The 25,809-nt window shown below is 40.7% G+C and overlaps 3 protein-coding genes across 3 annotated transcripts; 1 reads left to right on the plus strand and 2 right to left on the minus strand.

Moving 5' to 3' along the window:
• Positions 1-203: 203 nt before the first annotated feature.
• On the minus strand, positions 204-14,150 carry zgc:162707 (UPF0524 protein C3orf70 homolog B). The gene is made up of 2 exons (XM_026296152.2): positions 13,327-14,150; positions 204-2,666 (listed from the first exon to the last, which is right to left on the minus strand). Exons 1-2 carry the CDS (start codon positions 13,508-13,510, stop codon positions 1,984-1,986), a joined length of 867 nt encoding a protein of 288 aa, XP_026151937.1. The 5' UTR covers positions 13,511-14,150; the 3' UTR covers positions 204-1,983.
• A 383-nt stretch (positions 14,151-14,533) lies between these two features.
• Positions 14,534-21,631, minus strand: ehhadh (enoyl-CoA, hydratase/3-hydroxyacyl CoA dehydrogenase). The gene is made up of 7 exons (XM_026294496.1): positions 21,414-21,631; positions 21,088-21,191; positions 20,522-20,691; positions 20,037-20,148; positions 19,456-19,560; positions 16,339-16,680; positions 14,534-16,018 (listed from the first exon to the last, which is right to left on the minus strand). Exons 1-7 carry the CDS (start codon positions 21,485-21,487, stop codon positions 14,766-14,768), a joined length of 2,160 nt encoding a protein of 719 aa, XP_026150281.1. The 5' UTR covers positions 21,488-21,631; the 3' UTR covers positions 14,534-14,765.
• A 309-nt stretch (positions 21,632-21,940) lies between these two features.
• On the plus strand, positions 21,941-25,364 carry tmem41aa (transmembrane protein 41aa). Its single transcript, XM_026296512.2, has 5 exons — positions 21,941-22,119; positions 22,980-23,130; positions 23,679-23,840; positions 24,466-24,604; positions 24,935-25,364. Exons 1-5 carry the CDS (start codon positions 21,941-21,943, stop codon positions 25,153-25,155), a joined length of 852 nt encoding a protein of 283 aa, XP_026152297.1. The 3' UTR covers positions 25,156-25,364.
• Positions 25,365-25,809: the final 445 nt, after the last annotated feature.

A 25,809-nucleotide genomic window follows, 5' to 3' on the forward strand; every position in this document is an offset into this window, starting at 1 on the left:
TCAAGACATTTCAGCAGAGACAAAAAAACCACAGCTAAAGTAATGACTCAATTTTAGTGTGCCTCTCACTTTACGTTGTTCTTCCACCGAAACTCTGCAGGGCATTCGTCTGGTGAGGAAGACTGAGTGCATTTCAAAATAAATTAAAACTTCCTTTCTGTGGAAAAGGTCTGGCTACAACAGACAAATCAAAGGAGAAAAAGGTGAGTTTTATTAATATTTATTCATATGAAAATAATATAACAATAATAAGAACATAAGACATGTTTTAAACTGCATTAAGAGGGACTGTGTTCAGTGTTATATCAAGGGCTGTCCCTGAATAAAAACGTTTTCTTTGAATTTGAAGAGAGCCAGGATTTGTCGGCTCTCTTGAACACTCACTCAGTCACAAATTTGTTAAATTGATTTTTGACACAAGGGACTTCTGCAAATGAATGCAGTCATGCAAACTCTTCTTTTTTTTAACATCTAGTGCTTGTACATATTTGTGAACATTTTTGTGATTTCTGTTGCCATCTCTCCAAGAAATAACTCTTTAAATAAAAAAACAAAAGAAAAAGCCTAGCTCTGCTTCATTTGACTAACTGACTGACTATTAATGGGCTAACTCTCTAATTTTATATTTGAGTGTATTTCTTACATCTTGTCCATCACACACAAAAAAAGCTATTCAGCATCCTACGCCATACTGTCATATACTTTTGTAGGTGTATTAAGCAACCTACCACAAAATAACTGTGACATGAAGTCTAACCTAGTCTGAGCACTTTTCCCAGACTCCTCTTCCAGTCAGCGTGACAAGACGTTTCACTCTCAAGCCCAAAAAGCAGGTAACAATGCAGTCTTATAATTATATAAGTTTATATGTGTATATTAGATACATTTCCTTCTTATTAGTTGTTTTACTAGTCTCTGCTGTGACAACGTGACCCCTAATAATGTCACTTGCTGTGCCAGAGACACGTTCATGCTGTTTAATTTCTTGGCCACTAATAGAGGTCAGTGCAGGTCATGTTTGACTGAACACCCCATTTAACCTTAAACAGGACCGCAGTTCAGTTCAGCTTGAGCAGAATGGGTGATCAAACCAGTGTATTAATATCTGATAATTGTTTAAAAGGTGTAAGCGTATCCTTGGTCCTCACTGGCAGGTGCGTCATAGGTATGTGCTTCTGTGTAATCCTTGATTGTCGAACACTGACCTACCCACCTGCTTCTTGTGGTGCTGTCGGTAAAGTGCAGACACAAAACCGTTGGCCAGAAGTTTTTTTTAATTTTTATTAATGTGATAAAAGCAGAGTTGTCCCTGCAGCTCAGAACTTAGTAATGAATGGGTTAAGAGGCTGCTGCGCCCATGAGGGGTAGCTGGCCTTGTGCTCATTATGCTGATGTGTTGGATTTACTAACGCGTGTGGGTGGAGCCACTGACCAGGGAACAAGAAATGGCATGCTTATATTCCACTTGAGTGTTGAATTAGAATAAAGTCTGTCTGCCAGACTACTAAGAATGATCAAACTGATTATTATCATCACTTATACCACCTCTCTTCATATATAATTCAACTCTGGTAATACATACCTAAGGAGAAATGTCTCTTTTTTTTTTTTTAACTTTCCTTTTTTTTTTGTATTTTCCACCATATAATTTACATGTACAAGGGGTCTATTTGGTCCACTGTGCGTGTGCTTTATATTCTTGTGCTTTCTTTTTCTCCTTTATTGTAGGCTAATAAGTTCTAGAAACTCACTCCTTGCAGGGGATGGGGACGGAAGTCGTTTGTGAGTGCAGGCGTACAGTCCTTGGACACCCATGGAAACTCAAACTCAACTTACAGTGATTAGGCAAAAGTTTTGATGAAGTGTTAGCGAGTGGAGTTGTTTTCTGTTGGTCCATGTAAAATAGTCTTATTCTCAGTAATAGGATTCTGCTCTGTAAATGACGCTCCCTCATAACTGGTGTCCATGTCGATGTCATGTCAGTTACACAGTTGTTTCAATCTTTTCGATGATCTCTATCATAGACTTGGAGGGAGACAGCACAGAACAGTCGTCTTGGTCCCAGAGGCTGCTGGGGCTGGAGTTCCCATCTGTGCTCAACTCATCCTCCTCCTCTTCCTCACTCTCCTCCTCGCAGGACTCCAGGTAGTGCAGGCCAAGCGCGTTGATGCCAGAGTCCTCTGAGCTGGATGGAGAGGAGCAGTGGTCCATTTTAGGGCCTTTTATCTTATCCAGAGGGGAGGGGTGTTTGTGTTCACTGTACACCTGCTGGACTGGCTGCACAGGTGCAGGTGTATGTTGTGCTGGCAGCATGGGCTTAACCGGCTGCCGAGGCTGACTTTGGGGCATCTGATGTGTAGCTGGAGCAGGTGGGGGAGGGGTGGGAGGCTGAGGTGGTTCTGGTAAAGGAGGCGGGGGGCGCTGCACGTAGCACATCTTCCCGTTGATACGTTTAACAATGTAGTCGTCCACGAACAGATCCGCAATGACGCAGTACTTAGGCGACTCCAGGTGAGGCGGGGACTTGAAGCTTGGGGCCAGCTTCAGGAAGCGTTCAGCCAATGAGACAGACAGATCGATGGTGTTACTATACTCAGAGTCGACAGGTGGCACAGTTGTGCTGGGCAGCTGGCACACATTGGTCATGGGCTGGTACACATACTTACCTTAAAGAAGGAGACAAAAAAACACATAAGTTTGGTTGTTTAGAAGTTACTTAATAAGAAAACATCAAACTGGGCAGAATCACATGTCACATTTTAAAGTGAAATTAACAATAAATCAAATGACTATTTATATGTGAAAACTCACTCATAAAGACGAATCTGCAAAAATGATCACCCAACTCTGTAGTTCACTTTAGAAAGAGCATTTGAGCATCTTTTCATCTTATTGATTATCACCTTGTCTGTTCTCTCTCAACACTCTTGTCTGCAGCTCTGATTCAAACTGTACTTTACCTGCTCAGCACTAGACAGCAGACAGCCAAAATTAGTGACTAGCTGGTGAACACACTGAAGCATGTGGCAGCTAAAGAGCCAGACATTTCCATCAGGAGTTAAAAGGTGATCGAGTATGAAATTACAATTGAGGTGGGCAGAAACACAATGCTAAATGACTGATAATGTTCCCTGTTGGCTGAACGCTTCATGTATTATATTTATTATATGATTCATGAGCTGTATGGTCACGTCAGTGATGTCACTGGCCATGCCAATGTTTGATTTAAAGACTGATTTTACTGCTTCAAAGCACCAATAATATAAGATGAAATGTATAAATGAAATAGTAAATACAAACAGCATCATGTGAAAACATTTGGCAGGGATCCCAGTAGCAGCGTTTATAAGCAGTCTGAATATTGCAATTCATATGAATAATCCTCACGTTAAACAGACATAAAAATCCAATTTATAATTTAGTACTCTGGTAACAGTTCTGGTATCTCTTACCAGATACACACACACACACACATATATATATATATACTGAAAGGTATTTATGAGCATTAATGTATCTCTCTCTGTAGAATCTCTCTCTTTTCTCTTGCTATAAAACATAAAAGAATATCTGATGGCACCGGGGGAATTATAAATAAATATATCAAATTAAATGAGAGCCCTTTCCCATCATATAAAGCCACGCTTGGTTCTTCAGTTATAGCATTTATCAACATAATAATCACAGTACAGCTGTATAAAGGTGTGTTTTCAGTCAGTCTCAGCCAAGTACAATTTTTCAACATGGTAAAATGTGGACTGGGAGCATGCGGGGTGTCTGTGATAATCAATCATCTGGCCTTTCTTTGGGGGGGTGGGGGGGGGGGGGGGGGGGGGTTTTAATTCTCACATCACAGAGGTTTGTGCTGCCAAAGGCAAAAATACCTATCGTGCCACCACCATCGGAGGTGGAGCTGAAAGTCAGAGTGAAACATAGTTTACATTTCAGAGTATCCAGGGCAGTGCAGCAATCATTTTTGATCCTTCAAGAGTGATGCAATACCTAATTCAAAAATGATGAAATGGCATATAGGATTAAGGTCATACAACAACATTTGCAGCTCAAAAATCATGATGTGGTGCTGGCCTACACCTGGATTACTAACACACCAAATTAGAATGTAATGTACCATACAGTATCACATAAATCCACAAAAGAATGCATCTGTCCTAGAGAAAGCCTAAATTCATATACAAATTGACAACACCTCCTACGTGATTTATGCTTCACCTTTTAGCAACTCTTCTAGTGGTGCGGTGCAAAATGACAGCCCCAAAATTTTACTCATTGTGTTCACAGCTGACTGCCTCCAACTCTGAGCCCAGCTGCCTAAACAGTAAAGCTCAGATACATGTTTAACTAACTTCCTAGACAAGAAGAAATTACAGAAGATGACAGGCCTACGCATAACTTTGTCTCACTTGTGTTCTTCTCGTTTGTTTCACAGGCAGGGTGCTCCATTTAATCAAGCTCTTTTCCCCAGGTGAGGCTAAAACTACTTCGAAGTACAGAGGCGTGGGTCTGTTTTGCATTGCTGAATGGACAAACTGGTGTTGTAATACTGACAGGACATTTTTTCTTTGGCACACAAAAGATTTATTTTACCCAACTCAGCAACACAGTCATCAAACAGTTTTATCAAAATTTGCATGACCACCTCATTACTGAAAATTAATTATTTATTATCCATGTGCAGAGACTAAAAGATGCTGTGACTGAACGCACAGAACAAAACGCAGGAGCTAATGTCACAGACAAGGGGGGGGGGATAGTAACCGTCCTCTGTTTAATGAGAGAAACTCAATGGTCCGTGTTCAGAATGAGACAAGCCCATTCAAACCGACAAGGTAGCGGCAACAAATGGGAGCTAAAGCTGTAGAGGGCAATGTGTTGACATTTAGTTTCCAGCATATTACATCTAATTGCATTCATCCATCTGGAGTTTCATATACTCAGAGCAATACTGGGGGACAGACAGATGCATAGGCAGACAACAAAACAGATAGGTATATGAGGCCAGCACTACGCCAACACTGGCTGTCCTCAGTTGCACAAAGAACACAGGCTGTCTGAGGCTTTACAAGGTGTCTGCAGAATAAAGAATTAGTTTGCACTTAGCTGGAAATATCACTGTTTCCGTGATCCCCAGGAGGACAGTGCGTTATGTGTGAGATTAATCTCACTTAGTCTGGCAAAAAAGAAGAGAGCAGAACCTTCATGTGAAGCAAAACACAGCCATGTTTTTATTACCTGGCTCTGCATGCTCTAAGATACCCTGAGTTTAGATTATTAAAAACGCTATTCTATCTGGAAATGCTTCTATTATATAGCATATTATTGCTCTCACATACCTTCCCTTAAATGAACCCTGCTGATTTTTTTTAACTCCTACTACTGCTATGGAGGTATAACGTATATTATTATATATACAACTTGGTCCCCATTTTTTTCTATCATGCTCATGAAAAAGTATGAATGTGACAAGATTTACATTTTTGCCACTGGGTTGTCACTGTTCCTCTGTGGCAGTAACGAACTGTAGCAATGTGCCAAGAAAGGCAGAGAGGAAGAAGACTGGAAGCTAGTACACATGGATGCAGGATTTTAAAAAGTAACATTTAAAACATTTAAAAATTGCCTTTGCAAATGTTTCATGAAAAAGGAAACAGGGAAACAGTGTTTAAGCTTTAAGGATGGCGACAATAAACACTGGTTGAGTTTGACTGAATTTAAAACTACCCTTTGTTTCTTCAGAAGAAAACTCTCAATTTTGAATTCCTGATTCTAAGAGTTGGTTGACCAGGAGAAGAACTACTCCCCCCAAACAAACAAACAAACAAACAAAAAACTCAGCAATGCTAGACAGATGAGTATGAGTAAATATAGAAGTGTGATTTTTATACTGTTCAGGCTGTTCACAGAGAACTGAAACCATCTGTAACTGACAGGCAGCGAACACTGTCTGTGCAGCTTTATTGATATTCAGTTGCACTCTACCCGTCTGTGTTTCCCAGTGCTAAAGCTCTTGCATGACAATGTCAGTTGTTAGGCGGCCTCTGCTCGCTGCGCCTCTGCCCTGTGTGTATTTCCATACTAACAAGAACCTAATGTCTTCACAAAGACACAAAAAAAACCACCCAAATTTACCACAATGAAGACATTTAGCCAACTCTAATGCTGAAAATATTCCTCATTTTTTCTGTTGTCAACAAATTCCATAGGAAGCCCAAAACCAACAATATTTTATTCCATGTCTCAATGTTTTCTGACTTTCCTACCCCGTCTATACCACTCAGCCCCAAGCACATTACTTCCAACCGAAGATATATATCTTTTAAAATACATCATATGTGACAGAGGTTCCTAAATCATCTAGGTCCTGTAGTTTTTATAACATTATTACTCAAACAAAATAAATAAATAAACAATATAAACTACATAAACAGTTTTTCATGAATCAATTAACTTCATACAAAGTGCAGTAAAGGGAAGAAAACCTAAATCTCATCAGTATTTGCAGCAGCAGTTCTCTTTAGTTTGACCTGCACACAGTTTCTCCTGGTACTTTGCAGCATCTTGGAGAAGCTGCTGCAGTTCTTCTGTAGATTCAGGCTATCCAAGTGTTTCTGTCTCTTCATGTGATCCCAGACTGACTCTGTACTGCTGAGATCAGGGCTCTGTGGGGGTCAGACCATCTGCTGCAAGAATCCTGGTTCTTCTTGCCTCTAAAAAAGTAGTTCTTCATGAACTCTAGTGGGTTCTTTATGGGCTTGTTGTCCTGCACAATGAACTTGGGATCAATCAGACACCTGATGGTGTTGTGTGATAAGAATCTAAAACATCTAAAGTGTATAAAACCTCTGCACAGTTCTGCATTTAGTATTTTTTAGGTATCTACAACACCAGCAAGGGATGTAAATGGGATTAGATGATAGTGTGATAATCTGCTTTGAATCAGACTTTGTTAGCAGAATCATTTGTTAGCAGCATTTGGGCTTGTTGTATTTGCTAATAAGAAAATAATTGTTAGCACTAGCTTGTTGTTAGTGAAGGTAGGTTATGCCCACCTGGAAATAGTAAAAAATAGCTACTGGTGATATACCTTCGATTTCTCACCCTTATTTCTGTTTTCCAGTGTATTTTCTTGTTGCTAAAGATAACTTGCCAAACATAGTCAGCATGGTGTCAAAACATGTCTAGTTTTGCTACAATGGGGACTGACAGAATGAAAAACAATAACTACAAAAATCAACCCTCTGAAGCATCACCACTACCTGTCAGGTCTCCGAGTCAGTCCTGCAGAATCAAACACTAGGAGCTCCTCCATAGACTCACCACTTTACACCTACAATCACACTGAGACCAATCAACTGCAGAGGAAACACAGACGCAGTGTTTTCCACTAACAGGAGCCATGCAGTCTCTATAGACCACAAAAATAAGCAACCACAGTACATGTTGCTCTCTGAATGAGGAGAATGGCTGGAAAGCCTTTCATTACATTTGCATTAAATGCCACTAAAAGCTACAAGTTCACTTGGGAGATGTAGGAGATCAGTAACGAAAGGGAATATAAATGAGGCTGCTGAATACATCAAAAAGGAAATTACAGCTCTTCATTACAAAAATTTAATTATGAATGCAGGATTTCTGCAGTTAAAAGCAGTGGAGATGACTCCCCAACTTATACAGTTAGTGAAGGAAGTTTGCTAGTGGAAACACAGAGACAGATGTCCAAACATCTTGAAAAAACATCTACTATATATTGGATCTTTATTAAAATGTTGGAGACAGAGAATACCATTCACAGCCAAAAGATGCTTTGAAAAGACATTCACAGTGAGAATCAAAAGATCAAGAGGTTAATGAGAAAACAGGAAACCAGGCAGCTCATTCCTACAGGAAGCTACAGACTGCGCTCTAGAGGAGGGGGTAGAGCGGAGGAGGAACGAGGAGCTCCATCGCCTCCACTACCACTCCTCTGCATCTTGCATGCCTCGTCTCTCCTGGGTGTTCGGCTGACTGACGTCTGTGCAGCCTGGTTTAATACAGGAGATAGTCTCTCTGAATAATGCAGCATGTAGCCCATGAGTGTTTCACCCTCGTTCGTGGAGCTGCCCAAATTTCAACTCTACTGTCTCCATACAGACTTCAACTACAAGGAAAATACTGACTGATATTCGCTGTCAACAAGCTGAACGTGTAGTTCAGATGAATGAGCCCGAGCTTCTCAAAGATTATGTTATTTAATATCAGTTTGTATCAAAGCCTCAGTAGAGACTGAGTCATAAACTACCCCCTCATTTGATTTGATTTTTTTTCTTTGCACATGAGTCGAGCTAGCAGTCTCTGTGTGCAGACGGAAAGTCCAAATGCAATATGCTCATTCAAGCAGCATGTTTTTTTTTTCTTTAGAAAACTTCTTATTCATCTACAGCTGATAGGAAGTTAAAACATCTGCTGCACATTCTTTTTATATCTGTCCAACAAAGGGGCTGCAGCTGAGGCAACAACATAAGTTTCAGGTTTCAGCCAATGGATCATCTGACCCAGAATCATGTGAAACTCCTTTCCTGTTTCCTTTTTTATGGCTCCAGAGGCAGAGGGAGTTCCTGAGGTCCTGTTTGAAATCTAATGTTTAGTAAGAGCCACGTTCAGGTCCGATTTTCCCGTGCATAGATGACGCTGGTCCTTAAAACAGTACCCCAGTGATTTAGCAGTGTAGTTTTAAAACACTGTTGAACTCAGAATGTAAAACAAAACATAAAAAAAAAAAATTAATAAAGCATTTACACATTCTTCTTTCTTGTCAAAACCCAGTGCCTTCATTACCCATAATGCTAATTTTAGGCTAGTAATGGTTAACATAGCTTTGAGTCACTACCCTCAAGCATAAATGAGAAGTGGGCTATAGAGGTGGCTTTTACAACTTTCAACATATTTTCAAACTAGCTGTCCTCAGTCCCAACCAATGCTGACTCAAATGACACCACATATGAATTAGTACTCCTTCAAAACATGTAAACAAACACTGACTTGGAAAACTGGTAAAATTCAGGTCTTGTCAAGAATAGGCTTCGATTCTTCAAACCTGATCTTAATATAATGTCTTTAGGTTATTTATTGACTCTACTGATCAGATATGGCAAATAAGGAAAGGTTGTGAGTCACATATAATCATAACAACAAAGATTCTGAAAAAACAAACAAACAAACATTTGGATTTAATACCATAAGAGAAAATAGAAAATTGGTGAATAAAAAAGTAATAGTGTTTGCTGTATTTGGCTATGTGGATTTAATTCAAATCAATTCTAACTAAAATTCAAACTCAGTTTCTTGAAAAGCTTTTCTCTGTATAAATATGCATTCTAACGTTCAGATAATTTGAGACATAACCTCTTCTCATTTATGAAATAACGTGCTGAGCTGTGGTGCAGGGATAGTAACACAACAAATGTGTCATTGCACTATGGGAGACTTATAAAGTCCTTTAAAATATAAAAGCAAAACTGCCGAACCTTTGTTTTGGTGCTGCTCTGTTTCCAGTGTTCAGCAGTTAAATTGGTCAAAGCACTCTGGTTCCCAAACACGAACAATCAATCAAACAACATCCCCTCAGGCGTGTGCAAACAATATATTGATCCTTTAATAATAGGTGAAGCCTTTTATGATTCAGAAATGCGGTAAATTCTGAAATGGTCATGAAATCAATCGATAGGTCAGAGCTTTATCCAATAAGCCTCCATATTTCCCTTTAGAAATTAGTTGCAAGCTATGGCTGCGTGCTGTGACACATGAGACTGCAGATACACTCTAGCAGAAAGATTCCTCCCCATCTTGTATCTACAACAGAAGTACAAGTTCCAATCTCCAAAATTAGAGCTGGCAGAGTACAAGCAAACTGACAAGACTGTTCAGGCGTCATTAGACGTTGTTAGATTTTCTTAATGAGTAATTCATTGCTCTGCCTGGTAATTGTAATCAGTTAGCAGAGGATAAAAAGAGAGAGAAAAACATTCAGACCAGGTGGTTCTGGTGCTGCTGTGAGCAAAATCTCTCATCAGACATGACATATTGGCAGTGACACTAAATACAGCTAATTACCACTAATGAGAGGCTTGGACTGATGTTGTCACCAGCTGGGAACACTGCCTCCACCTACATTCAATTCCAGTGTTCCCTATTTTCTCTGCCAAAGGTTTCAACAGAGCTACAACAAAATGGAAACTACTGGAAGACAAAACAAAGCAGCAACAACGCAACGTTGATGCCGTAGCCTACAAAGATGATTTGTGTCGGCTGTATACAGAAACCAATGCTCTGAAGATGTTTGGTTTGCAACGGCACGTAGGAAACAGGGGGAGCCAGGGTTTAAGCCAAGTGTAATCATCCTATACTTTTCCACATGTAAGAAAATGAAAATAATTTGTGTTTGAGAATTTAAATGCTGAGCCAAGTGACCTTTTATATTTGTTTGCCTGGAAACCTATTAAAAATGTAATTAAAAAGGCAGGCTGGCAAGGCTCCCTGTGGTGAATGCACAATTATCAGCTTCCAAACAAGTTTATACTCCAGGCGACAGTCACAGGCACATTCAAAATAAAACCGTGACGAGATAAGGCCGTAACAACGTGTCACTCTTTTGCACCCGGCGTTATCATGCACTAGAATGAAAAGGGTGTGAGCCGAGCAGAAGCACGCTGCAATACTTTTCTCTCTGGGTGCCCTGATTCTGCCTGATTCAGCAGTCTAAGCTGGTTTATTCTCACTGTGGTGCATGTGAGGGGACCCTGTGAATTACAGCAGAAAGAGATGCGAAGGTGAGAAGCTCCATTATGCTGCTGCTGCCCCGTTCTTCTATAGAATAACAAGTCTGATATAAATAATGGGTACAAAGGGCTCCATGTCTATTGTGCCGCACCTTTTCAGTTATGGCAATGAGTATTTCAAAGCAAAAATAAGAGGGACCAGTCTAAATGTTTATAAATGATGTAACACTGTGCCAGCTTTACAGGGAATCATAAATCCAGAATGTGGCTCATAATAAACACTGGGGAAAAAAAATGTATAATTTCTCTGCCACATCAAATATTTCAAATCACTTGGCTCATTCTGGATGGAGTCAGGAATCTAAATCTGGTGATTACATGGCAAAGATTACAATGTGACTTCTGCAGTTGCACAAAATAAACCCTGACTGACTGGTGCAGTCAGAGTGAAGAGTGGATGTTGATTGTGTTTTACACTGATCTGAGGATTTTCAGGGCAGCCAGCGATTGGGATAAATTAGGGCAGCACAAATAGACGGACATCCTGTCAGGTTCAGGAGAGCTATTGGGATTCCGTGGTGGTGTCAAAGTGTCGGGTTGAGAAAGGTTCAAATGGAGAGAAAGTGTCTGAGGTACAAGGGTGTTAAAAATGCCACTGACACATCTCAGAGTGAAAAGAAAATAGTGCACGTTTAAGTGGAGCTCCAACCCAGTGCTGCACCAATAGTCAATTTAATAGTCAATATAAATGATATTATACTATAACACTAGTTTAGCTAATAACGTACTAAAATGTGGCCTTTGACTGAGGAGTAGCAGCTGGTTTTGTCTGACTGTTGAAAATGTGATATTTTTGCCCAACTCAAAGGATAACAATGGCACTACATTTTTCTGAATGTCAACAAATCCCAGGACCAAAGCCAAATATACAGTATGCACTGACAGATGAACTGTAAGTGCCTTCTGATATCTCTGCGCTGTCTGGCCCAGAACCCATTCCTTCCTACTGAGGTTGTAAATTTAGACTTGAGTCATTATGTTAATTGGAAGAAAACATACTTCCTAAATTTCCTAAAACAGCGGTGATAAATAGTTTTTATTAAATGTTACACAAACAAGAATAAATGCAGCACTATAAACACCAAACACATAGAATTACCACTATTTTTAGATTTATACACATTTGGTGCCCTCTAATGAGTGTTTACAGCACCCACGAGGCCATGCATCAGACTGGCTCCAAATAAACTAGTGTCCATGTTCGATGCAATAAAGAAATGTGACTTGAAAGCTCGTGCCACAGAGAAAAACAAAAAAAAAAAAGCTGTAGTCTTTAGCTCCGCAGACAGTACTTTACTTGTTCGTAACACTGTCATTCTAACGTTCTTTTCATGGGATGTGTTGACAGCAGGATGTCACAAGATTTACCCTTTGAAGCAGAAATGAAAGTGATGATTCTGTCAACATGCACGTCATGAAATATTTCCACTAATGGAGAAGTAAAGGAAGGATGATGGTGGACTCAGTGCTTTGTGTGAGTGTGTGTGTGCAATTCTTTTGATCTTTTGGAAAATATACATCTGTGCTCTCATATTTAGGATGTGTGGATGTGTGTGCAGATTCTCATTTAAAGTGTGATAAGACGTTAAGACAGGCAGATCCTAACCAGGAACATCTATAGACCATAAGCCACAGGCCTACTCATAATAGAAGCTCGAGACAAAGCAAACTGAGCAACATGAGGATATAAAAATCGATGAAGTCATTCTTGTGTTTTGCTCACCTAAATGCTTCTAGACTCACAGTTTGTCTTTTAGATTCATGCATCTAGAAAAAAACAAATCATCTAAAATCACCGTAATGACATTTATTCGTACTTTCACTTTTAACATTGCATTAAGGCTGACAGATAAAGATTGAAACAATATAATTAGTGGAGGACTGTACTGAGGGAACCTGCTTTAGGTTTCCACAGCCTGACCTGAACTTTATGTAGTGAAGGGGCTGAGTGTTAATATTAAACACAGTTTACAAAACAGGTTAAAAAAAAAAAAAAAAACACATAATTTCTGGTAAACTCTGAAATCATCAGTTTCCCTGCTTATGAATTTTTCAGCCTCCATTGTTTAAAGCCCATAAACTATTCATACCAGGGGGTCTATTTGAAGCTTTGACTCTGATGATGGATGTAATGATTGTAGGCCTGAACTCGATATTACTGGAACAAATAGGGAAGTGTGTCAAAATAACATTTAGAAGTTTTAGGGGAAAACGGACAAACCATCACTGGGGCAGCAAATGTTCCCTCTGAACATTTACATAACCTCTGATACTATGTCACATTGTAGCTTTTTTTTCCTAACAGGTAATCAATATCCAGGTCATAATCTGCTGGATTTTGCTCTTTTTAATTTGTCGATGAACAGTCTCGGTCTTACGCTTTAACATGGCCAAGGTAACCAAACCATCCAGCGGATTTTGGCAACATGGAGCCAGTGGGATAAATTCGTGGTAATGCTGACAGCTATTAAAACCCGTCTAAAAACAAACTTACAGTGACACCAGCCCAAGTGGCAGCACCAGTGCAGCTTGAAGCACTTCCCGTGGCTGTGCGTAGCGCAGATGGAGAGCCCATCACAAGGCAGGAAGTCTGGTCTCCCCGCGCAGCTCTTGGCCAAAGCCTGCGCCTCGTCCAACTTGTCACTCTTCGGACACTTATGTGCTCCCGAGGCGGCCATGCCAACATCTCCTGGTTCAAAAAAACAAAAACAAAAACAAGAAAAACAAACAAACAAAAAAAAAAAGAACACACAAAGCCTCGTCCGAGTAAACTACACCATAACCGACAGAGTCCGACCCCGCGCAGCCCAGGAAGCTGTTCAACTGGGAGGCAGACGAGAACGACGGAGCTGGGTCTCAGAATCCACAGCAGCTGGGTCCGCGCTCACACAAAGGATGAAAACAGATCCAGAAAAAAAGTAGAATAACGATGGTTGTCGAAGGTATAATGTCATTCAAAGCCTCCCATGGTCGTGATCCACAAATCTCTCCATCCTCCCCTCGCGTCGGGAAGCTCCTCTGTGACGCGCGTACGGAACAACGACGCGCATCTGAACTTCATCACACAACGGGAGGAGTCCACAAACACAAAGCCAGCTGCTCTGCGCACTTCAAACACACCTCCAAGCTTTCATCAGTCCCCCTCAAAACTTCAAAAACCCACGGCCTGGATCCGAAATGAATACATTTTTCAGATTGACCTGAAATATTCACACATATCACCATGGCAACACTCACACTCACATATATTCCTAAATAATACTTTTGCTCATGCATTGCAGTGGAATAATTGTTTTGGAAATAATCTAGTGGAAGGTAAAATGGACACTCCAGCTGTTAATTGTGCTGTAATTAATCTGGCCGCTAGGTGGCATCCCTAACATCTGTTTATTGATGGGCGTGCGGTTTGGGAATGAGCCATTGATTTATGTAAAGAGCTTTTAGAGTTGTGTGCCTCAGCTCTCCTGTCACTGCTGCAGCAGAGTCAGCAGAAAACAGACCTCTCAGACACACACTAGACATTTTCACTCTTCTCCTCGGAGATGAATGTTTCCCTGAATTTAGGGTCAATTTGACAAGTCAGAAATATAGAGAAAATTCATACCGGTCCCTTTATATCAGCCTAACATAAATGGATCCCTACAGATCACTTATGACAAATGAGTATATGACATTATTGAGGCATCAGATATTTTTATTTGTTCATGTTGTACATGGTGTGTACCACAATTGTGTGACGCTTTAAAAGCTCGCAGCATTTATTTCACATAATATATATATAAAAGTATATAATTATATAAGAAATCAATCAGCATTATTAAGGAGAAAAGCATAAGTGCAGTCCATTGTGTCCATCAGTTCACATTATCCAAAGTGTATTAAGATATTAAAGCTAAAAAACAACATTTAAGGCCATCTTTGAGTTACTGATATTTAAAGCTGGCTGTGGACTTTCTTGATGACTTCTCTCCACCTGTGGACAGGTGGGCTGCCACTGGCCACCAGTCTCCTGAGAAGGCTGCAGGGCTGCATGAAGGGCACATCAGGGTGAGCTTGGTGGTAATGCTCCAGCCTCTGAAGGACCTTTGTCAGCCCCACCATGCCAGCGTAGAACATGGGGCCTCCACGGTGCCTGGGCCAGCCGTAGCCAAACACATAGATTAGATCTATGTCTTCAGGACCTGCAGCTATTCCATCCTCCAGGATGCGGAAGCCCTCATTGATCAGGGCGTAGAGGCAGCGTTCCAGCACCTCCTGGTTGTCTATGCGGCGTGCCACCAGGCCATGCCGGGTTCGGTACTCCGCTAGAAAGCTGTGAAGCCAAGGATCAGATCTGGCAACCCGACCGCCAGGTTTGTCATACTGATACCATCCCTGGCCTGTTTTCTGACCAAACCGTCCCTGCTCACAGAGCAGGTCTCCCAGGGGGCTGTACCTGCGGCCTTGTCGGACTCGAGCCGACGGCCCTGATGACGCACCAGGCTCTGCGAATCCATCTGCCATTCTGACCCTCCACCCCACATCGAGCCCTGAGAGGTCAGAAACCTTGAACACACCCATAGAAAACCCGAACTCTTCCAGTGCTCCATCTACCTGCTCAGGCGTGGCTCCTTCTTCTAACAGGAAGAATGCTTGTTCGACATATGGCTTCAGCATGCGGTTCCCCACAAAGCCCCGGCAGTTTCCAACAGCCACACTGACTTTGCCCATTTTCTTTCCTAGTTGCATTGCAGTGGCCACGGCCTGAGGTGAGGACCTGGGTCCATACACCACCTCCAACAGCTTCATGACATGGGCTGGGGCAAAAAAATGCATCCCGACCACCAGCTCTGGGTTGCAGGTTTGAGAGGCCAGGTGGTCCACATCTAGCCCAGAGGTGTTGGTGCACAGGAAAGTGCCTGGTTTACAAATATCAGACAGCTGCTGGAAGACTTTCTTCTTCAAGGCCATGTCCTCAAACACAGCCTCAATGACCAGATCAACGTCTGCTACAGCCCGAATATCACGGCTGTAAGTGATCTTATGAAGCGTGAGAGACACCCCACGTCTCCTAGCCCCCCGCTCCAACATGCCTGGCATGGCCTGCTTTGCCTCCATCAACTGCTTCTCCTGAGTCTCCACAGCGACTACAGACAACCCTGTCTGAGCCAGGGCCACTGTTATGCCTCTCCCCATGGTGCCAAGACCTTAGAGGACAAAATCATGAATCACAAAAATTAAATATATATACATAAAATGCTACACTGTTTAAGCCTGCAGCATATGTTTTTCCAGAGCTTGTAATTTTAATGCACAAGCTGCTGAGCTTCACATATCCAGACGGTCATACATCCCATCCTCCCTTCAGTGAGGACAGATTTCATCCACTTAACTCCTCTATATATGAGGCTTCAGTTTCCATGGGCAACTTAAATTTGGTGATGCCACATAGATAGCTTGATGACTCAATGTGCTTGTGTTTACTGAAAGTTCAGACAAACGGAAATTCAAAGCCCAAAGCTCTTACCAATGACAGCTGCCTTATGTACGGGCCTGGGCATGCTTGTGTCCCAACGGGCTCCACTGGGTATGCTCCATTTGCTGACGGCTCTTTGAGCAAAGAAACAGTATTGCATGGAGCGGGCCTGTCCTGAGGTGAAGAGAGTGGCCATCAGCTCTTTCTCCCGCTCCATACCTTGAGCATAGGGCAGGGTAGCAGCCGCCTGCACTGCCTGGACACACGCAATGGGGGCTATGGCTCCATGGGCCCTTTGTCGCACCTTCTGCATCACCATCTCAAAGACAGTATCCAAATCAGACAGGGGTGGACATGGATAGGTGCTTATACGGCGGGCATCCAGTGGTTTTCCTGAAATAGAAACATGAAATCAAAGGAATGACCTTTTTTATTTCTAGTTGTGTCACTTTTTTTAGTCTGGTATTACATTAATGTGCACATACGCGTGCCTATTTTTTTTGTTTTCACTTCCCCACCTGTACCAGCAGTTCTCCACATTTTCCAATTTATCAGCCAGCACTTAGTCTGGGTATAACTGTTTTTTTTTTTTTTTTTCAGGAACACTCACCCTCTCAATTACTAGACACCCCAGTAACTTCTAAGAGCAGAGTGATTTGACAGACCATTTCCAAGATTATCGGGGGGACTCTGTTACAGTTCACCTTGAATAAGCCCGATCTGAACTTAAATGAAAAGGAACAATTTGGTTTGGGGCAAAATGGGCAAAATTCCAATTTTGAGAGCAAAGGGGGAGGAAATTGAATTTTTGTGATTCTCGGGCATGTGAGCAATGGCACAACAGCAGAGCCATTTTAACAAGGGAAACTACATGAGAAGATGTAATATTAGAGCTTAAAAACATAACAACACTAGACCTCCCGCCTGTCGTGATTTAAACCAGGGGACATTGAGAATGAAGAAGATGGCCACTCTGCTAAAACCTTGTTAAAAGCATCTTAATTCCCATTCCAGTCTCCACTGACATGATTACATGAGACAGAAGTTAGAATCCTTCACAGCTCCACTGAATTACACCCAGCCGTGGGTCTGGGCCAGAAACTGGGTCACCATGGCAAAGCTTAAAGGGACAGCATCCACATCTAATTTATAGTATCTACTTAGTCTAAGAACAAACAGTTTTGGCCATTACAATCAAGTCAGTATCAACATATCAGGGTGGAAGAATCAATGGTGAAGTTCATTAAGGTCCATTTACACTCGGTCCACAGTGAAATGTCAGTGAGATGCTCTGTGTAGGTGCAGCGTGATTCCACGAGGGCATTATTGCAGCAGTTAATCTGTAAATGGTTGAGCTGTGGATTTGTTCTGCAGCAAGTGGGAAGCACGGTCATCCCGACAGATGTAGCAGGCAGATGTTGCAACTACTGGGGTAAAAAAGTTAATCTCGTCACCAGCGAGTGTGTGCTCGAGCCCACATGTGCATTAACTAACTGCCTGTTTAAACATATATCCATGTGGCAGATCTACAGCACTGTAGTGTATCTAAGGATGTGCCAGACTAAAACTACTATGTGCTGGTTGACTCACCAGCCATGCATCTTAATGTCACAAACACTCACACTCGGTTTGTAAAATTAGAAACACATTTCTGTCTCCATTTAACACCCTTGCTAATCAACTCAAGAGTGGAGTATCAGTCAAAATCTCCACAGATTTCAGCACTATCTCCTCAAATCTCCCATCTTGTATGCTGTTGGCTTCACTGTCTGACTCACTCTAAGCCTCAGCTTTACTAACAACACTCACTTTCTCACCCACTCAAAGTCATCTTGGCATGGCCGTGTGGGGAATTAAAAAAAAAAAAAAAAAAAAGCATTTCTAAAAAGCATAAGACCGAAATCATCTTTTGTGTGGAAAATGTTGTTTCACATGCAATCCTAGGGAAAAGCTGTTATTTTGCACAAATGTAGGAAATGTCTTAAACTTAAAAGAGTAAGCTGTCAACCCACCCGATAATCATCTCATGTTCATTTCATACAGAAGAATCAAAACCTCTGTTGAGGCAAAGCTGACAAAAAAAAAAAACATATCTTCCCTTCATCTACTATGTACTTATATTGACACACAACACCACACCACACAGCAGAGTGGGCAGTTTATGTACTAATCCACAATACCAAAGCAGATACAACATTCTTAAATGCTGAAAGGGTTAGTTTGACATTTGGACAAATACACTTATTCTCTTCTTGCTGAGACCTAGATGAGAAGATTCAATGCCATTCACGTCTGTGTATTAAAAATGAAACTAATGCTGGGGCTTCCTGTTTATTTTATCTTATCTTAGAAAAAAATCCAACACCTAACCCCCTGTAAAGTCATAGCTTGTTAGACTAGATGTTTTTCTGTTCTAATTGGTTGCAAGCTGTAGTTTTATATTGAAGAAACAAACATGACACCGATATCACTTTTCACATGTAATTTGAAGCAAATAAGCACATTTTATCAAAATGTCAAACTACTACTAATATAAAAAATGTACATAGATTGCTTTGAAGAATAAAGTGATCTTCTAAAAGGTGTCAACAAAAGATTTTTTTTTTTAAAAGCAGAATACAATTCATCTTAAATGAGGCTTTTTTTCCCCCCAAACCAAGCGTATCAGCATGGTCTGTCAGTACTATCACTATGCAGTAAATATAACAGGGATATCCTTTATTCACACCAAGAAATAATTCCTCATAAAGTGCCTGGCACACTTCAGCAATCCATTCTGTGGATAAATGAGTCTGATTCACAAGGACGGGGCAATCCTTACCATCCTGAGTGGTGAGGGCCCATTATTAATATTCTAGGAAAGTTTGTCCCTTTCCACCCTTCTGAATAATAGAGCAAAAGCTGTGAAGACATCAGAGCACATCTGACAGAGCCATGAAACATTGATGGCTTTGGTGGTGGAGTATCTGCCTGCCATGTTTTCTGGTTCCTTTGACTTCCACAACCTACATGTCAACACATTGTGATCTCTTACTTGCCCAAAATATCTGCTTGAGAGGAATTTCTGCTCCTTCCACTGAGTTAATTTTTAAAGCACTAAACTGTGAGTGGATCTTGTACCAGATTTTGTACCAGGTAGCTTAAGGTCTTATGATTTTAGTGCCTCACCTGCAACACTCAGGACAAACTTCACAGCTTCATCCACAATTTTGTGATCTGTAACCTGATCCACTATTCCAAGCTGCAGTGCCTCAGCAGCAGTCACATGACGGCCTGTGGGATGACATTAAAAAAATTAAGCTTTTTTTTTTTTTTGCTTAAAAAAAAAAAAAGAAGAAAAGGTTTACTAGAACTACAGTTCATTTAATGTTATTTGTCAAAAACATATCAGAAAATGACACAATAGGCTTGACTGGCAGTGCTTATTGAAATAATGCACACATGCTGACATCTACTGGTCATCAGAGTAAACTACCAACCTCTTATTATCAGCAGCTGTTCTCCTTTATAGTGTTTTTTTTTACCAGCACTGCCACAAGAACGTCAGTAATTGATTTTCATAACTATAACATGCAGGTACATCTACATTAATTTTAAAATGCAAGTAAAATACTTAAAAAAATGTGTATGGACAAAAATAAACACAAAGAAAAGCAAACTATGGTATATGGTATATAATTATTGATGCCTTCCTATACTTGGTTGTTAATAACTGTGTATACAAGTAAAGGTTAACCTGTCTTTGACACCTGTGGTGATGAGGTCTAAGGCAGCTGGGATTCCGATGAGCCTTGGCAGACGCTGGGTTCCCCCTGCAGCTGGCAGCAGACCCAGACTCACCTCTGGAAGCCCCAGTCTGGCCTGGAAGAACACAAATACACAACATTTTATGAAAGGAGGGTATGGAATTGTGGATCTGCATTCACAGAGAACAGTCTCTTGCACATATTACTTGATTTTTTCATAGTTTAGAAAGGTGGAAAAAATCTTTTACATTATGGAATAAGTAATCTCAAGAATATGGCTATTATTTCTAATTACTATAGTACTCACAAGAAATAACATTTCCTTTTTTTCTTAACTGAAGTGGTCCTATTTTAATGACACAGCAATTTAATAATTCAGCGATGAGTCGGTAACATGTAATTTAACACGATATGTCAGACACTGACCCACTGACCTTAAAGATACAATGACTGAGACACACTGGGAGAGATCTGAAACATAAACTTACATTAGAGTGTGCGATTCGATAATGACAGCCAAGAGCCAACTCAAGGCCTCCTCCTAAAGCGCTCCCCTCTATGGCGGCCACCACCGGCTTGTCTGCAGCTTCGATTGCGTGGATCATCGGTACCAATGGAGGCCCAGACATGTTCGTTCCAAACTCCTTGATGTCTGCCCCTGTTATGCAAATGAAATTGGGTTTCAAAGAGAATGACAGAAATGACCACGCCTACACAACATAACCAGTTCTGGTGGTAAAATCACACACTGCTGATTAGAGCTGAAACAATGTTCATTTCAAAAGTGCAAGCAACATTCTTTTTTTTTTCATTTTCTTTGTTTAATGTGGTGGATCTGTTTAGTCCTAATGCTTTTTTATTATAATTAAGTTTTTTTTATAAGAACTGAAAGCAGTAGGCCTACAATTAATTTACATGTAGTTTTTGCTGAAGAAAATGACGTGTTATGTGTGTGCATGTGCGTGTGTGTGTGTGTCAATTTGCATCTTTTTGAGAATTCGTTATAAAGTTATAAAGTTACAGGCAATAAAGAATAAATAAAAATCGTCCATACCCCCACAGAATACCCCATTCTGGCCACAGATAACCACTGACTTCACCTTTGGGTCCCTCAGAGCTCTTTCAAACGTGCTAACGATGCCTTTTCTCACCACTGCACTGTGGAAAAATAAAACATATTTTTTATAGTACAGATTTACCTAACAAAACTAAAATATTTGTTTTTTTTTTCTCACAAAAATCAAGTTATTTTCTTATCTTGTGCAGGCTGTTACTGCACAGCTAAGGCCCACAGCATTTGAAGTTGCAATATCCTGTGCTCCCGCAAAGCAAATGCCATGGATCTGCTCTAAAGGAGCCTTGTTTACAGCTTCAGCTCACCTGAGCGCATTGACAGGCGGATTTTGGAGAGTGATCAAACCCACGGACCCTGCAACGAGACTATACTGAGCCATGCTGTCGATCAAACCCTGCAAGTTGACGCACTTCTTTTTAGTGTGCAGGTTGAACTTTGTGCCTTAGCTCCTGTAAACAGGACGGAGCTAAACCACCTTTTCTGTCACTCTTTGACCCCATGAAGCCGTGAGGGCCGAGTTTCTTCGTCTTCACATGAGTGATACAACTCAGCGCACTACCGCCCCCACCTGGTCTGGAGTCCAATCAGAAAACTCAAATCCAGTTTATTATTCTTTTGTCAGTGTGTAGTAAAACACCCATTTTAATGTATCGTTTAATAAACTAACTAATAATCTAATACAGTCTAGCTAACCAAAATATTAAAAACAACGCCGGGTCCGTTGCTACGGGGATGTGACGTCACTACAGCGGTTGCCCGTCAGTTGCTCTGACTACAGGGGGGCCGACACCGACACGCGGGCACAGCACAGGTCTGCTGGCCAACAAGGACTATGCGCTCCGTAGTCGGACTGGTCGCTGTAGTTGCTGCAGCCAGCCTGTACTTGTATTCGCTGTCCCTGTACCTGCCTGCGGTGCCACGACGACATTCTCCTCGCCCCGCTGCCGACAATGAAGATGTGGATACAGCGGAGTCCGAGCAGCCCGCTGACACATCCGAAGAGCCCCTCAGGTGACTCCTGTTAGCGGTTAGCTATTAGCTGTTAGCCAGCGAAGATAAAGCAGCTGTTATTTCTCTACGTAGGTTAGAGGGTTTGCCGAGCTACAACATTTAAAATGGGTTTTATATTTATTTACATTAGATTGTGCGCTGATGTAAGCTAACGCAGTTGTCACTAGCTAAATAGCCTTATCATGCCCCCCCCCCAATTCATTCAGCGATAAACACACCATAGACAGTCACGGTTAAAGTATTGCCATCAATTGTGTATTTTATTGTTCATTATTTTGCAACAGGGCAACGAAATCATCTTTTACTTTCTCTTAATTATTGAAAGAACTGTGTTTATCTATGGTATGCTAAGGAAGCCAAAGTATTAACCTTACTTCAGTTTTCTTACATATAAGTAGTAAAAAAAACTGTAATTATTCAGCTTCTGAAAAGAAGTGAACAATTAATTTCTTGCCATGGGATGTTTATTTTGCTCTTGGTCAATTTTGCAGTGATGGTCATTGTCAGAGATGGGACCTTAAGGAGCAATATAATTGTTAGTTAATCTGACATTATTTTTAAGCATTTAAATCAATAAAACTTTATAGAATTAGGAAATATACCCAATGCAATTTCATAAGGTCCTCACTTTGGTTGTTTTTTCCATGCAAAAGATATGTAATTTGACATATATAAAATGATGAATTGATTACCTGATAAATTGTGTTCTTTTTCTGTTTTTTGACTATTCATACATCCATCATGCTTTAATTTTCAGTGTAACTCAAATAATAAATCACATAAATATTTCTGGTACACTTTCTAAGCTGACTGTCTTGACTGATATTCAGACAGACTAACTTGTCTAATATTCCCTGCAGATTAAAGTTCCCTTCAGATTTGGAGGAGCTGAGAGAACTGGCTGAGCTCCTGCATTTTTACAAGACAGAGCACACTGGATATGTCTTGTTACTCTTCTGTAGTGCATATCTCTACAAGCAGTCTTTTGCTATTCCTGGATCCTCATTTCTGGTAAGGTAAAAATAGTCTCAAATGTTCTTTGTACTGATGCTAAATGTCAAGGCAGAAAAGTTAAAACATAATTAAAGCGCTTTATTGGATCTCTGTAGACAATAATTAGTCACAGCATTTTTGCATGTTTTAATATATTTGAAACAAAAATATGATGCAGTAGGTGTGTAGTAATTTAAGCTTGCATGAAAGATGCATTTAAAGAAAAAATAAAAAGGCCCATGACCTACATGTGGTTTGCAGCTTGGGTTTCTTCTTTAAAGACTGACTGCAGAGGATAAAAATATTCAGCTAGTGCAAACAACAAAGGGGTGTCACTCATGTTGGACTCACAGTTTCCTTCTTCAGCTGGAATACCAATACTGCAATATCTTATGCACAGCTGGGTGTGTAGGACAGAGAAAAGGCCAAAACCACACACCACATGCAGGTTTAAGTGGCTCTCACACAGTGTCTTAGCCTTTAAACCATACTTCAAATCACTGATAGATCACATTTGGGCAATGTCTAGTAACACAAGCCTCTGGTCTCCCCTTGTCACTGTGCAGAACATTCTTGCAGGAGCCATATTTGGACCATATCAGGGACTGCTGCTAGCCTGTGTGCTCACTACTGTGGGCTCCACCATGTGCTACATCCTGTCCCAGGCCTTTGGAAAACACTACATCGTAAACCTCTTCCCTGATAAAGTCTCCATGCTACAGAGGAAGGTATTTCTGTGACACGATGCCATCATTCAAAGCAATAAACATTGCTACTGTAACTATAAAGTTATAGAGTTTATTTCAGGTTTGTAAAACTTGCACAGAAAAAATGTGCACATTGATGACAGTAAATATGATCATAAATATATACTGTGAGGCCAGCTTGCAAAAACTGCTGAAGTAAAAGTTACCAAAGTCCAGGCAAACATGGTCACTTATAGTGAGACATGGACCATATTGATAATCTCATGTATCCGTACATGTCAATATTTTGAAATCACAAATCATACCTTATACACAACATGGCATAATACATCTTGCATCTCATGACAGAACATAGAGACAATGCGTGTAAGCAAAACCACCTGTCTCAGTAGCCACAATTGGTCACAAAGAAAATAATTGTGGAATGTTTATGGATTTTCCACCTCAAAATTCAGCTGCACATATCTGATACAAACTGACAACTTGAGATCTACTATATCGCTGCTGTTTTAAATCTTTAAAATATGTCTTCATTTGTCTATACTGATTGCCTTTTTGAGTATACAGTAAAGGTGATATCACATATGTGATCAGATTTTTCTGATGTTTCTTCATTGATTATTAACATCTGCTTTCTCTCCCGCAGGTTGAAGAGAACCAGGATTGTCTGTTCTTCTTCCTGCTCTTCCTGAGGTTCTTTCCCATGACTCCCAACTGGTTTCTGAACATGTCTGCCCCAATTGTCAACATCCCCATCACTTTCTTCTTCTGCTCAGTCTTCATTGGTAAGCACGCACTGATTGGATAAATGACAGCTTTTATTATGGACAATGCTTTCTTGACATACATCATGTGCTGTACTCAGAAAGCCCACACTCTGAATCAAAACAATGCAGGCAGTTTTTCAATCTCAGTGATTCTCAGACAAAAAGAGATGTGAACTATAAACAAAAAAAGACCTTTTTATACATTTTTTATAATTTTTTTAAGTTTTTTCTTTTTAGAAATTGTAGAAAATCTTAGGAATTCAAGGAAGAACTCCAAAGCATTTTCTCAGTGCTGCAACTAAAAACTCTCACTGCAGTTTATGTTTGATCTTCTGTTTGTTTTCCTAGGTCTCCTGCCATACAACTTCATCTGTGTCCAGACAGGCGTCATGCTGTCTGAGGTGTCATCGCTGGACGACTTGTTCTCGTGGGAGCGGCTGTTGCAGTTGCTGGCCATCGCTTGCATGGCTCTGGTGCCCGGCGCTGTCATTCGCCACTTCAGTCAGAGGCGTCTCAAACTGGATGTCCAAGCACAGAATGGACTCATCACAGATAAGAAGGTCCAGTGATTTGTTTTGGAAATGAGCTTGTTTCCTGGCGCCTTAATGCCTTCTGCTCTCAAAGAGTGCACATATTTAAAGAGGTTGTGCACACGCGTGACGGCCCCTTTTATCGGGAGTGCGTTACTTCTCTGAAGCCGCCTGGAGATTGGAAAGGAACTGCAGCTTTTTTTAAAAGTGATAAGACCACCAAAGTGGTATTTAAAGCTGAATATTTTGTTGCCAAAAGTTGATGTTTCTGTGCCACCATGTGTGAGCATGGTGTGCAGTGTGTAAATGTATATAAATGTATGAATGTTCAGTAATAATATGTTGAAAGGGAGGGATTTTAAAGAAACTTTGCTTTTGCACTCATGTTATACAGTGTGAGTACTTCTTCAATGGAATCAGCTAGTGTTTACTGTGCCTATCATACAGTTGCAGATTCAAACTTCTACCTCCAGCATGGACAAGTGGGAAAACTCCATGTAAATGTTAAATGCCTACCCATATTTTAAGAGGCTGGATGGTTCTAATGATGACTTTGGTTAGAGTAAATTATTGTATTTGCAAGTGAAATACTGATTGTGTTATCAGCATATACTATACAGCCCATACAGTATACAACTGTACAAACTGTATTTTCTAACAATCATATTTAGTAATTTCTATATATATTGTAAT

Source organism: Mastacembelus armatus, chromosome 21, assembly GCF_900324485.2.
Source record: "Mastacembelus armatus chromosome 21, fMasArm1.2, whole genome shotgun sequence".
Lineage (NCBI taxonomy): Eukaryota > Metazoa > Chordata > Actinopteri > Synbranchiformes > Mastacembelidae > Mastacembelus > Mastacembelus armatus.

Excerpts from the sequence above, each read along its gene's own strand:
- ehhadh (XM_026294496.1), bottom strand. The coding sequence starts at position 21,487 with ATGGCTCAGTATAGTCTCGTTGCAGGGTCCGTGGGTTTGATCACTCTC. Across the intron at positions 20,692-21,087 it reads GAATGGGGTATTCTGTGGGG|GGGCAGACATCAAGGAGTTT; the intron begins GTATGGACGATT and ends TTTGCATAACAG. Across the intron at positions 20,149-20,521 it reads ATCGAATCGCACACTCTAAT|GCCAGACTGGGGCTTCCAGA; the intron begins GTAAGTTTATGT and ends GTGTTCTTCCAG.
- tmem41aa (XM_026296512.2), top strand. The coding sequence starts at position 21,941 with ATGCGCTCCGTAGTCGGACTGGTCGCTGTAGTTGCTGCAGCCAGCCTG. Across the intron at positions 22,120-22,979 it reads ACATCCGAAGAGCCCCTCAG|ATTAAAGTTCCCTTCAGATT; the intron begins GTGACTCCTGTT and ends TATTCCCTGCAG. Across the intron at positions 24,605-24,934 it reads CTTCTGCTCAGTCTTCATTG|GTCTCCTGCCATACAACTTC; the intron begins GTAAGCACGCAC and ends TTGTTTTCCTAG.
- zgc:162707 (XM_026296152.2), bottom strand. The coding sequence starts at position 13,510 with ATGGCCGCCTCGGGAGCACATAAGTGTCCGAAGAGTGACAAGTTGGAC. Across the intron at positions 2,667-13,326 it reads CCACTTGGGCTGGTGTCACT|GTAAGTATGTGTACCAGCCC; the intron begins GTAAGTTTGTTT and ends TCCTTCTTTAAG.